This window comes from Aphelocoma coerulescens, chromosome 2 (genome assembly GCF_041296385.1).
Source record: "Aphelocoma coerulescens isolate FSJ_1873_10779 chromosome 2, UR_Acoe_1.0, whole genome shotgun sequence".
NCBI lineage: Eukaryota > Metazoa > Chordata > Aves > Passeriformes > Corvidae > Aphelocoma > Aphelocoma coerulescens.
In genome coordinates, this window is record NC_091015.1 from 14,216,017 (window position 1) to 14,228,983 (window position 12,967).

A 12,967-nucleotide genomic window follows, 5' to 3' on the forward strand; every position below is an offset into this window, starting at 1 on the left:
GAGCAAGATCTCACACTGTGGAATACTGAAACCCTTCCTAGACCTGTCAGCCAGAGCAGCTGAAAGCTTTGTGCACCCCAGTTTGGCTACACAGAAATCTGATCTATAACCTAGTAGATGAACAATAGGAACTCGGGAGGGGGAGGAATGATTGATTCTTTGCATGTCCTCATGCTCAAAACCCTCCTAAAAACCCATCCTGGAGGATCTGCAGGGCCTGATCCTGAGGTATCAGCAGAGGGACTGCTCTCCACAGTGGGCAGCTGAGCAACAAGTGGTAGTACGTAGGGTCACTCTTCACTTTGATTGCTTCCTCTCCATACCCAAAACATGTTCAGCAAAAAACGTAGCCCTTCATTTTGGTTAACTCTCACATTGATAGTTTTCTATTTGCTGAATAGCACCAGTTTTTGCAGAGATATAGTAATTGCCTGTGCAGCTACTAAAGCTGTGTCTATACTTGTTGACCAAATGGGTTAGAGTTTGTGCTCTGGCCCAACAACCAGATGGCAACTAACTCAGCCTCATTTATGCAGGACAGCTTCATCCAGACTTTCTATGGAGAGTGGTTCCTGACCCGTGTTGACTCCCCTAGGCGCTGCCTGCATACACTGGCTCACAGTGAATAAAACCACCCTGAAATCATAATGACAATTATCAGTAGTGCTCAGGTCCACACCACACCTCATCATTATATCATTTTAACTAAGGCCTGCTTAATTCACTGAAATATGAAGCTGTTTCAAGTTGATATAAGTAGGGATTGGAGTGACTGCAAGTTCCAGAGCATACTCTATCCTTGATTTATCCTTTAGACAAAGAAACTTTCTTTGGACTGGAAAATAGGTTAACAACTGAACAAAATTAACCTGATCTGTTTTAATACATATGAAGTTAAGTTTGATGGAGACAATTTTCCATGGGGCATAGGCAAGCAGCAGAGTGTCAGAAATACTGACTTAGTTCAATGAGTGTTTCTTAGGTAAATCTTCTGATTAGTTGCCAGGGAATTGTTTCTTTTCAAGGTTTGCAATACCTTACTCTTCAATGAGAGCCGGCTGTGGCTGGCAGCATTCTCATTCTGAGGCAGTGGGTCAATAGGTTAATGTCTTGGCTAAAGACCCTGAGTGTGCTTCTCTTGGCAACGTGGAAGCGCGGGCCAGAACACAGCCACAGACCATAATAGTGAGCTTCACTGCCCAACACTCCCCTTCACCAAGGGAGGCACTACACTCAAATATCCCCAGCCTCTCTAAATACCTGTTGCTGTCTTTCTGCTGGGTTTTAGCATCTACATGCAGTCTTGTCACTCTGTCTAGGGATACTAAACTTTTAAGCTACTTTTTTTTTTTTAAAGCAGTCAATGCAGAAAATCTTCTCATTTAATCTGCAAAAGTGTGGGCCTCTGGAAAAATAAGCTTCGTCATGTGTGTGGTCTTCTTTAGCCATAAAAAAGGTTACATTTAAAAGCAGAAATTGTTTGTTACCACCATCTCATCATGAACTTAATATTTTTTTTCTTCAGGTACCATATTTACATAATTAAGAACCATTTATACACTTTGGTTCTAAATTTTAATACACCTTAAACTCTTCAAAATAAAGTGTCTATACTTTACTTGAATGGAGACTTGGAGAGATTCTGAATATATGGATGAATGCAAAATGTATTTCATATTTACTGATTGCAACAGGATCATATATGTATGCCACAAAACATTCTTGTAAGACAAAAATCAAGGCAGCAAACAAAAAAGAAGCCCTTTCAATAAATCCAGTAAGTTCTGATCATTCTCAAAAATGTTATTTCAATTAGATTCAGGAAGTGATACTGCACGTCAAAAAATCAATTTCGTTAATTTTCTAATGTTTCATCCAGATACTGTATCACAAAGGTCTGGAAGCCCTTTTCTAATTGTGGGTAACTGGGTGAAAGAACATTTGAATTGCTATTGACTTGTGAACTTTCTGCATGAAGAATGCAGAGCTCTCCAGCAACGTGTTCAGTGTCTTACTAAGGAGCTGAAAAAACCTCAGCTCCTATTCTGTGTTGTATGGCAGCTCAGGTTATTCACTCTTTTATAAGATTGCTCCATATCTTGCAGGATTAGTTTGAAGTGGTGTTCTTGGCCATTGGTCACAGCGTGTTGTTTTCTGCCTACCTGAAATCATCTCCATTCCAGTCAATAAAACCCAAGCACTTTTTGGATTCACTTCATGCAATTGCCAAGCTGTTAAAGTGGGCTTTGACCTTTTTCTAGCCTATACATGGTACCTGGTTTTGTCTGTTTATTACTCATTAAGATCTTTGTGAAGGAAGAATTTGCTCCAAAGGAAGAGAAAATAATTGAAGGTTTTATGATATGCTATAGCATGATGAACAAGCCATGAAAGAAATCTCAAAAACAACATAACATATAAATGTCAGAGAGTTTGCATTCAAACACAAATCTCACCAGAATAAATCAAGGACTGTTACTAATGAGAGTCTGAAATAATCTTAAAGAACAAAGGTGTGTGTAAGACTTTAACTACAGGGATAAAAAAGGACACTATATAATGATTATAAATTCTGCAATGATGACAAAGAAGCTTCAACATAGTAAAGCCAACAGAGCAGTTGAGAACAAAAAAAAGCAATGTCTCTGGATAGATTTAGAATAACATTGAATTTAATTTTTTTTTTCACAGCAAACAAGATGTTCTCTGGCAAATGATATGAATCCTTTGTCAAGGCTGTCCAGATGGCCTTTGTGAATAAAATACTGCACACAGCAGTGACATACTTGTTGGACAGATAACTTACAGATTTGGAAACAGTCTGTTGGAGAGCTTCTTCATTAAACTAATAATGTTTCTGGTGATTTGGTTACAAGAAGCCAAAGGCCTGGTGACAATTTCACAAAAAGGAAAGTTTTAGCTGCTATGACAACCTGAACAACTGTGTTTCTCCTCATGACAACCTGTCTGAATTATATAAAGTCATGAACCCACAATGAAAAATAGATTCTAGAAAGGTCGGTAAGAAATGTTAAGCTATACCTGGGAGATGACAAAAAACCTAATACAATGATTCTGTTACCCTTTTCATGAAATAAGATTGAGAAGATTGTGAAGCATGTTGAAAACTGCTTTGGTTATTGCTTAGATGCTTCTTTTACAAACTTTTTTCCCCAGCAAAGTAGGTAAAGCTCAAAACAGGAGTTCTTCAGTTGACATTATTGGCAACAAAGTAGTCTCAACACAGTTAAAAATAAGGTAGAAAAAATAGGATGAAGAAAAGAAGAAGAAAAAAGACAAACAAAACAAATTTTCGAAAAAAGCAAGGCTTGAGTAAAAAAGACAAACACAACAAATTTCCAATAAATGTGAGGCCTTTTAAAATATATTTTCCTATCCCTTGTTCAGGCTTTCTTTTAATTTCTTTTTTCTAGTTGTATACCAAGGAGTTTGCCAATCCAATTTTCTAACACTCCCATTGGGTTTCTCTGACATCTCTCTACTGCCCCCTGTAAATTCAGTTTTAAAAAAATTTCCACATGTATTCCATAACAAAAATGTCTTTCCGTTTTGATTGTGTCTTTCTGATAAAGTAAAAAAACAAAATTCCATGCTGTGGTGGGGGTTTTTTTCAAAGCAATTTTATGAAACACAACACAGAGCAATATTCCTACAAACATAGCAATAAGGAGAAAATACTGAAAGAATCCAACATTCTGGAAATGAACCCAGTAGATCAGACCTGTATGTTTCTTGCTTTCCACTTTCAAGCACTGATATGAAACTAATTTTACCCATGTAGAGCCTAAGAGCTCCTCCCAGATCTCAGTCCAAATCCTTGCACTGCAAGAACAACAGCAGCAGACATATAAACTAATTATATTTTATTTGTTTGAATAATACTCCTACATTATATGTAATCACCTGAATAAAGATCTGTGTGCTAGGGGGTGCTTCCATCTCCTCCAATGAAGCTAACTGACTGAAGGTAATCCAGTGCCTAAGAGTTAATCCCTCTGAATACGATTCCCTGAATTTCTAGTTAATCCACTACAGTCTACAAATGTTTCTCCATTGCATGTAGAACATCAAAGTATGCCAATGTAAATGTTCCCTAGTTAATAAATAACCCAAACAAACATTTAGCAGAAAAGCCATTTAACATCAGCCATAATGAGTGACAAAGAAAATTATGATAGAGAACATCTCTTGAAGAAGATGAGAGAGGGCAGAGAAAGGGAATCTGATCTGTAATGAATGCAGTTCTACTGCTTGTTTACCATGATTGCTACACTGTAGCTAAAGGGGGTGCATGACAACCATGCAGTTGTTGCCGTGACAGCTTCCATTTCCCTAATAACATTGCACCCTTCCAAGTATTATTCTAACCAATGTAGCACATATAAAGTAGTGCATATAATTCTCAATAATATGATATTATCACCTAGGCCTTTACGGATGAACAGATTATATGAGCAGGACACCAATTTTCCAGCTAAAAATAGAGCAGGACAAGAAATACAAAGATACATCCAACACTGTTTTTACCTACTTCTTAATGATTATAGACCTTCAGTCTGGCAAAATGTTACTTTGAAAGGAACTATTTTTGTTTTTTGCTGCCGTTATCTTAGTGTAAACACAGACACTGATATACCCATTATGCAAGCAAATGGAAACAACTGAAGCTGATAAAAACAAGTTTATAATCTAAGGGTCCATTATCATCATACAGGGCCTGCTTTTCTCCTTTGAAGTCAGTGGGACTTTGTCATTGCCACCAATGGAAATATAGTCAGATATTTAGTCCATATGGTGAATTTCCTATGCATTACTTCCTTAATCACAGAAACAGCTACTTCAGAACCCCTTGAGTTGATCAGGCATTATTTTTAAAAACACCACTGTAAATCATATGTTGTATATGTTGCCTACTTCCTATTTCAGATAAAAGCAGATTACTCTGAGAATATACAAATATTACTGAAGAAATAAAAAAAAAAAAAAGGAAAAAAAGAGAGTGGGACAATTTGGAGGAACATGGTGAGCATGCTTAGATTTTTGGCAGCTATATCAATGCAAGCAATAGAGGAATTAGGCCATGGAGAGACCTGATGAGCTTGTTGTCAAATTGAAAATGGGAGTATAATGATATGTGAGATAATTTGCCTTTGACACAAATGAAAACATTGGACTTTTGATGATCAGATAATCAGCTAATAAAGCCTTGGGCAGTGTTGATTTTTTGGAGTGGAATGTGTTTAGACAGGATGATGGACATTGATAAGGCATTTATGACATGGCACAGTTGTGTTTCCAAAGAGTTTGGTAAGATATTTGTAAAGTCAATCTGACCCTAACAATGTAGTGAGTGCAGAGATGATGTAAAAACAAATGAATCTGATCTCTAACCAATGGAGTCTAGGATATGAGTGTATATTGCAACATGTGGCCATACATAAATTTAAATGGTATATAAATCTGATGGCACAGTTTATGAAAATAAATGTATTTGCAGTGGTTCTTTGGAGAAGGGTAAGATGCACAGTAAAAGAAGAAGGATCATTTAGATGTATGTGGCTCTGTGTGGAAAAGAGGTGTAACATGAGAGGACAGGGTAAAAAAGCATTGGGTGTGAGAGACTGAGTAGGAGGATAAAAGATGTAGGAGATAAAAGGGTTGAGAGAGGAGAGATATAGACAAGGTAAAATGTATGTCTGATCTTACAGATACGGGTAAATAGCTTGGTTCAGTACAGTAAGCAACAGGAAGCCAAGTAGTGATTCATATGGCCAAAACAACAGAAGATGACACAGAAGCCTAGTTTTGGAGAGATTATTGGGAAAGATAAGTGGAAAGAAAAAAAGGAAAACATTAGAGAAAAGGATATAAATGAGCACCAGACTGTATATGAAGATATTAGTAGACACTAGTCATAAAGCAAATATATTTATATTCTGCACTAAATACTCATAGGAAGTCTCCATTTTCAGGCTTTCACTATTACGGATGAGTTTAATTTGTTGTGTTTCTTTTTCAGAATAATACCAAATAAAGGTGTCTCCAGCCATTGATTAATCATTTGCCAAACTTAGTTTTTAATTAAATGTGCTATGTGAGTACATAAAGGAGTAAACATCAAAGTTGCTCTGGTCTGCTATTGTTAAAATGGGAAAAATGTTTTTTTCCTTTGGAATTTTAAGTTTTATATTACATGATTTAGCCCACGGCAAATATTTTTTTTATGGCTGAATTATAAACTTCTTGAGAAACAGGTTTATAACAGAAGCGCAGACAATCTTCAAAAAAGCATTATAAACACCAAGTCAAATTATGAAGCAAAGATGGGCCTGAACCCAAACCCCAAAGCTAGCCACTCCATTAACTTTTACATACACTAGATTCAGATTCAGTCTTTGTAACACTAACTCATCCTTGCCATAAAATCCCATTACTGATGTGAAAATGGAGAGCTGAACAAATGTGCAAGCAGTTGCAGGATCAGGACCTAAAATACCGTGACTAAAATGTGAGAAGTGGATTATAAAAAGAGGTTTCTGAATGTTTCATTTGATGCCAGTTTATATTCAAGATTATTAAAGATTAAATATTTTCAGGTAAATATATGTAAACCAAGGATTGAACGTCTTCACTCATCATTTCAGGGCAATTCGTACACAGAAGAAACCTGTGCTTTTATCCATGAACTAGAGAGAAACAGATGGGTGGAAAAATTAGACTAGTGCCATTCATGTTGTGATAGGAAAGGATATTAATGTACCATACTCTGCTATATTTGCTAGGCCTTGAGATTTCAAAGGGAAAAAAATAAAAATTAAAAAAGTCCCATTGTGGAATCCAAAATACTCACACAGTGCCAAGGAGGGGCAGAAATCCTCTTGCATGGGCCATGTTAGCCCCAATAGAGGCCATTCCTGTTCAGCTGTCTTTGCAGCCTGTTGCACATCTCTCTCTGCAAGAAGAGGAAGCACTGATATTTGAGACATAAGTATGTTGAAATAAACCTTGGTACGTGGATTAGTGATTACAGGGTAGGCTCAGGTGATAAAAGCAACCTTCATCATTATCTTACAATTTATCACATTGTACCATCTTCCCTAATGTACATGTTATGTCTGCATTTAAGTGTTTAAATTTTCTTTCAGAGAAAGGAATTTCTTTAAAAACACTAGCTACTAACAAACTGTATCGCTCTCTGCAAAAAGCAACTTGTTAATCAGCTAGGAAAAAAATGGATGAAACACAGTGGCTGGGTGGTGGGTTGGTGGGTTGGCTGGTTTGGAGCATCTTTACAGCGTACACCTGGGAATGATTATATCCCTTCTGCAGATTCCTAGAAATCACCTGACAGACAATGCTAATCCCAAAGCAAGAGAGCCATCACTGTCATGAACTAAGTGTATTTTTTGATGTATGTGTTTTATGGGTATCTGTCACTTAGGGAATTACTCTTGGTTTCTGAAACAGGTTTTAAAACTAACGTATGTGTATATTTCTGCAAACCCTTAGTAAGCAACCATCAGCAGGTAATTTCTGTCTTCAAAAATAGATTTACTTTATTTTAAAAGCTATATTGTTGCTCAAACAGACAAACTATGATCAGGTCAGAACCCATTTAACTCAAGGACTGTCCAGCAGCATGAGAGTTTTAATAATCAGAAAGCACTGTTAACTCTCCCCTTCCCCCGTGTTCTGGGAATGTCTCTAAAAGAAAAAAATAAAGGGGGCTTAATGTGCTACCCATAAAATATACATCCCAATCAATCAAGAAAATGCATAAGTATTGCAAATGATGATCCAGAGACTGCCTAAAGACGGGGAAATGAGACTGAACCCAATAACTCAATCTGACTAGTTCCAGCCTGCCTGGTTTCTAGCCTGCCTGCAGACACAGGGCAGGAGCAGGGGCACGGGCAGAAGCAGAAGCTGACAAAGGAAAGAATGAAGTGTACAGAGAGTATAACAGGATCAAACTGCAGTTTAGTGCACAATATTAGAGAACTGCAATCACAGAAGAGAAGGGGAATGTCTGGAAAAAACTCAGAAAGTAGTGGTGAGAGAGTGCAGTATGAAACCAGCAGACAGATTTCCTATGGACTTCATCTCCAGACTTCAGCCAACCTTAAATTCAGGGCTTCAAAAGGGCAGCAAGGGAGAGTCCAAGTGCAAGTCTCAGACTCAGGGCTAGAGACAAAGGGATGGAGGAGACTGGATTTGTACATGGTTTCTGTACACAGATGTAACATGTTTGTAGTTAATCTGTGTGGCTGTACACTTACAACTATGTTTGAAAACTATTTCAAACATGGTTACATCTTCAGAGTGGACAGGGATTTACTGTCGTGGCTACACTTGGAGGATGACCCTGTCCTCAGCAAAGCCCAGCTCTTTTCCCACTGCATCCTTCAGAAAGACTCCTTATGGAGTAGGTCCTCTCTCAGGCCTTTTCCCTGATGAAGCGTTAACAGAGTTTGCCTTGACTGTGCACCAGTAACAAATTATTTCCAAACTGCTCTGGGAGATGAGAGTGGCTGACATCCACCACTGGCCGCAGGTCATTTTCCTGGCACAGACCAATCTTTGGGGATTATTTAACACTGTGTTTCAGCTTTCAGCCTTGGAGCTCTTCCTCTAACCCCTACCCCAGCGACTGGATTGCCTTCACATAGAGGGACTGCAAAGTACTCCCCATTAAAGAAGCAGTCGGGTTCACCTAGGTGATCCATCCCCAGGTGCAGGGACAGCCTGTAAGGCAAGGCAATAGGGCAAGGAGGAGACAGGGCCCATAGCTGGTGAGCACCAGACCGTGCAGCCAAAGCAGCAGGATTCAGAGCCCAATATGTCCCCGCTTTGTTTCAGTCCTCTGGTGCCAGTGGTAGCGGTGGGGAGAATGCTCAGGTGTAGACACACACTCCCCAGTGGGGATTTCATGCCGCATAGCCTCCTTCGGCAGCACAGCCGGCCCTGGGGGACCCCAGCAGCTCCTCAGCCCCTCAAGAGGCTTCATGAGAGACAGACAGACTGAAGGGGGCAAAGCTGCAACAGAAGCTGAGAGAAACGGGAATGACAGCAAGAGTGGGTGAGAAGGGAGATGGGAAGAGGGTCGGAAGGGAGGGGATGCAGGGAGGTCTCCCCCCGAGATGCAGATATGCAAAGGGGACGAGAGGGCAGTGGCCAGATGAGCCTGACACCTGGGGATGCTCTGATGGGGGGTCCTTGCAGCTCACCCCATATCAGCACAGCCAGCCTCCCCTAGGACCAGAGGGAATGGTGGGGTCCCACTGGGGAACGGCAGGGACTCCGAGGGACACGCGTGGGGACTGACGCACTCTCGCACGAAACAAAAAGAGAGTCTTGGGAGGGGGGAAAGGTGGCGGAGGAGGAAAAGGTGGCAGAGTAGGGACGGAGCAGAGTTCCCGCGGGGCACCCGAGGCGAGCGAGCTGGGAGGTGGGCAGGGATGCGTGTGTGTGTGCGTGTCTGCGTGTGGGGCCGGGGCGACGGGGGCGGCCGGGCAGGGCATGGCAGGACACGGCACGGCACGGTACGGCAGGGCAGGGCACGGCAGGGCGGGCAGGGCTGCGCGGGGCCGCGCAGGAGTCCACGGGGCGGCGGGCGCAGGTGGTGCCGCCGCCTGCATCGGCTCTACCTGCAGTGGCGGGGGCCGCCGCCTCTCGCCCCCCTCTGCCCCTCGCGAGTCTCCGCCTCGGCTGACTGCCAGAGCTGGGGCTTGCCGTGTTTGTTTGTTCGTTCTTCCGCGCTGACGATGTCTTGGGGGGCTGAAGAGGAGGAGGAGAAGAAGGAGGAGGGCGGGGAGGGGGAGGGGACTGGGGCTTGGGAGACGGCGGTTCCTCGGCCTCTCTTATTGCCGCTGAGTTGCGCTCCTCTTCCTCAGGCTGCGAGCAGGAGCCGCCCGGGCGCTTCCCACTTCCCCGGCCGGCCGGGAGTCCCTGCGGCGGCAGCTCGCTCGCTCGCCTCCCGCCGGGGCAGGTGAGTGCGGGGCACCGCCGGGTACCGCCGCGCCGGGGCTCCGGGGCTCCGGCCCCGCGGGAGCCGCGGCCGCTGCAGAGCGGGGCAGGCGGGCGGGACGCAGTTTGCTAAACTCCGGCGCCCGGCTGGTCCCCGCTCACGGCCGCTTTCCCTTCCTTATCTCCCCTCCGCAGAGCAACCCGCCCAGCAGAGCGCTCCCGAGGTGCCGGCAGCCGCCAGGATTTTTTGTCTGTCTTGTTTGTGTGTTTGTTGGGTTTTGTTTTTGTTTTTTTTTTTGTTTTCCTCGTTTTCATTTGGCTTTCTAGTCTCGCTGGGAATGGCAGGGGCAGCGGCGCCTGGAGAAGGAACAAGTGTGGGGAAAGGGAGAGGGAGCCGGAGCTAAATGACAGGATGCGGGCGGCTTGAGGCACAGAGAGAAGCCAGCCTCCTTCTGCCCCCGGGACTGCCCCTGCGGACCGTGCTTTCTGCTCCTCGCTCCGGCTGGAGATTTAAGGAAGAGTTGTCCGTGGAGGGCATTTTTATTTTTTTCCTCCTTTCGCTGCTGTCGGAAGGGAAAATGGATTGGGGACTTCTCCTGCACTGTGCAGCCCTCACCTTCACCCTCGCCAGGGCTCTGCGGAGCGGTGAGTGACACGGGGGACGTCGGGTCTCGGCTAGGGCAGCTGCGGGGCCGCGCTCCGGGGCTGCCGGCACGGGAGAAGGGCGGTGGGGCCCGGCGGGCCGTGGGACCGGCACCGATATAAAGCCGGCTGGGGGGAACTTTCTGCCGGAGGAGGGATGCGGCGCAGTCCCCGCCTGAGGACCGCCCGCCCTGACATTGCCTTACGACTTTATTTTCTGCTCTTTCGGGTTATTGTATAAAGCAGGCTGCTCATTCTCACTAGATCAGGACAGCCAATTATCTTAATAATGTCCCGTCCCATAGGCAATTAAATGTCCCTCCTCCGATATCTGAAAGATAATGAACACTTTAAAGGGAAGGCTCTCTTCCCCGCCCGCCCTTTCTCTTTTCCAAAGCGTAAAATTTTTGATCATGCCTCCTACTAGCTGTGTGTGTACCTGCGAATAGTCTTCACACAGAGAACTGTCTAGAGTACCCCTTTCCCAAGTCTGCAGTTTACGTGCAACTTACACTGTGCCAAGAGGGGAGCTGAGCTTCCCTGTGAAGGCTCAAGACTCCCTTCCAAGAGGAGAAATCCCATAAGAAATGAGTGGTGTGGATAGTTTACTGTCAGGCAGACCTTGAAAACACAACTAATTAAAAGCAGCATGCTCCTCCTTCCCCGAACAATGCCAGGGCACTGTGAATATTGCAGTGAGCATGATGCATTTTTAAAAGATGGTCTAATTGTGGGACTGCTTGACGTTTAGCTCTTGCACATGAAACAGCTCATGTGAGTCTTCCTTTCCTGACAAATCCTAAGCAATTATTATTAACTAATTATCAAATATTTACTTTTGCCTGACTGGGTTTTCAATCAAAGTAATTAAAAGAGGAGAGCACACTCCACTTACACTGGTATATTGTTTTAATAAGGGACCTCAACTGGAGTGTCAAGCAAGAGTATTAAAATCGCCTGGTTTATGATGGAAGTTAATCTCTTACCCAATATGTTTTGAGGAGGCTGCTTAGTTTAATCAGGATGAGCTTCCTCCTCCAGTGCTGTGGCACAGGAGCAAAGGTGCTAGAGAGGTGCACCAAGCCTGGTGTGGAGATGCTCTGAGAGATGCACTTTGCTCATCCCCCTAGCCCAGCTCGGGGTGTGGGCAGCTGCCTCCCACACAGACGATAGTGCCACCCTGTACCTCTGAGGGACAGAATGGGGCCACCCCCAAGCTCTTGTTGATCTTTTCTCCCTGCTAAAAGAAGGGGAGAAGAGTGAGTTGCTGGGCAGAAGCCTCCACTACCAGTGTTTAATGTAGTGGTCCTGCTGGAGTCACCAAGGCCGTTAACCTCCTCTATAACCAACCAGACCTACTAATGCCACCTTCACCTATGTGCAGTATTAGTGTCCACTAAATTAATTCATTAACCTTATTTGGAACTAATGGTCCAAAGTCATTAGAAACTGCTCTTCTTAATCAAGTGTGAGAGAGATTGCACAGAGCCAAGGAGTCTAGCAGACCGCATTATCTTATTACACTGTCATTTTCCCAGAAGTCGCAGATTAAGGAGCGCTGGTGGTAGTGAGTCCACCTCAACGTCCTCTGAAGTGACTCTGTCAAGTGACTAGAAGCAGCACTGCTTTATTTCAGGCATTTAACAGATGCCAGACTCTGCCATGTTGTTTGCAGGGCTGGAGTGGGCTTAATGAGACAAGATCACTTTCTGAGTATGCTTACACAGAGAGGAAAAGGCAAGATTCCCTGAGAGCCCCAGACAGCGGATTAGCAAGATCACCAGTGACAGCTTTTGAGCTTTGAGCAGCAATGCCTTTTGTTCTGGTCAGAGGAAAACAGCCTGTTTTGTAAAGGCACAGCGGAAATATAATAAGATAGCCTTTCCCAGCTATGTGCTTAGCAGTATCTGGGTTTTGACCATACATCTGAGTACCTATCAACCCCTTCCCTCCTAATTTATGGCAAATAATTTCTATAAAGAGTGTTGCTTTATGCATTTTTGATGTGCACTTCCTCATTCATTTCCATTTGACCTGTTTTTCCTACAATAAAATCCTGTATATTTATAAATTCATGCTGTGAGCAAGGATTGCCATTTTGCTTTCACAGGGAATGTATTAGATAGAGCACTGCAGCCTGTATATACCATTATTGAGATGTAGTGATATATAGTCTTGCTTTAGAGGGGACGTTCTTCCTGTCCATAGTTTACTGTCATGTTTTATTGCTCAAAATTAAACAACCAATGCGTGGAGAAAGTTTTTTCCTCCCTGAAGGCCCACAAAAGGGAATCCATAGTAGTAAAAAAAGTGATAACACTGCACTGGACAGTGAAGT

At 43.3% G+C, this 12,967-nt stretch overlaps 1 protein-coding gene across 1 annotated transcript in view; it reads left to right on the top strand.

The window, feature by feature from the left end:
* Nucleotides 1–10,305: 10,305 nt before the first annotated feature.
* The window catches only part of NRP1 (neuropilin 1), a 113,112-nt gene continuing 110,450 nt past the window's right edge, over nucleotides 10,306–12,967 (top strand). Inside the window, 1 exon segment of the mRNA XM_069006496.1 lies at nucleotides 10,306–10,632. Within this exon segment, the coding sequence (XP_068862597.1) occupies nucleotides 10,392–10,632 (241 nt within the window). The 5' untranslated portion in view covers nucleotides 10,306–10,391.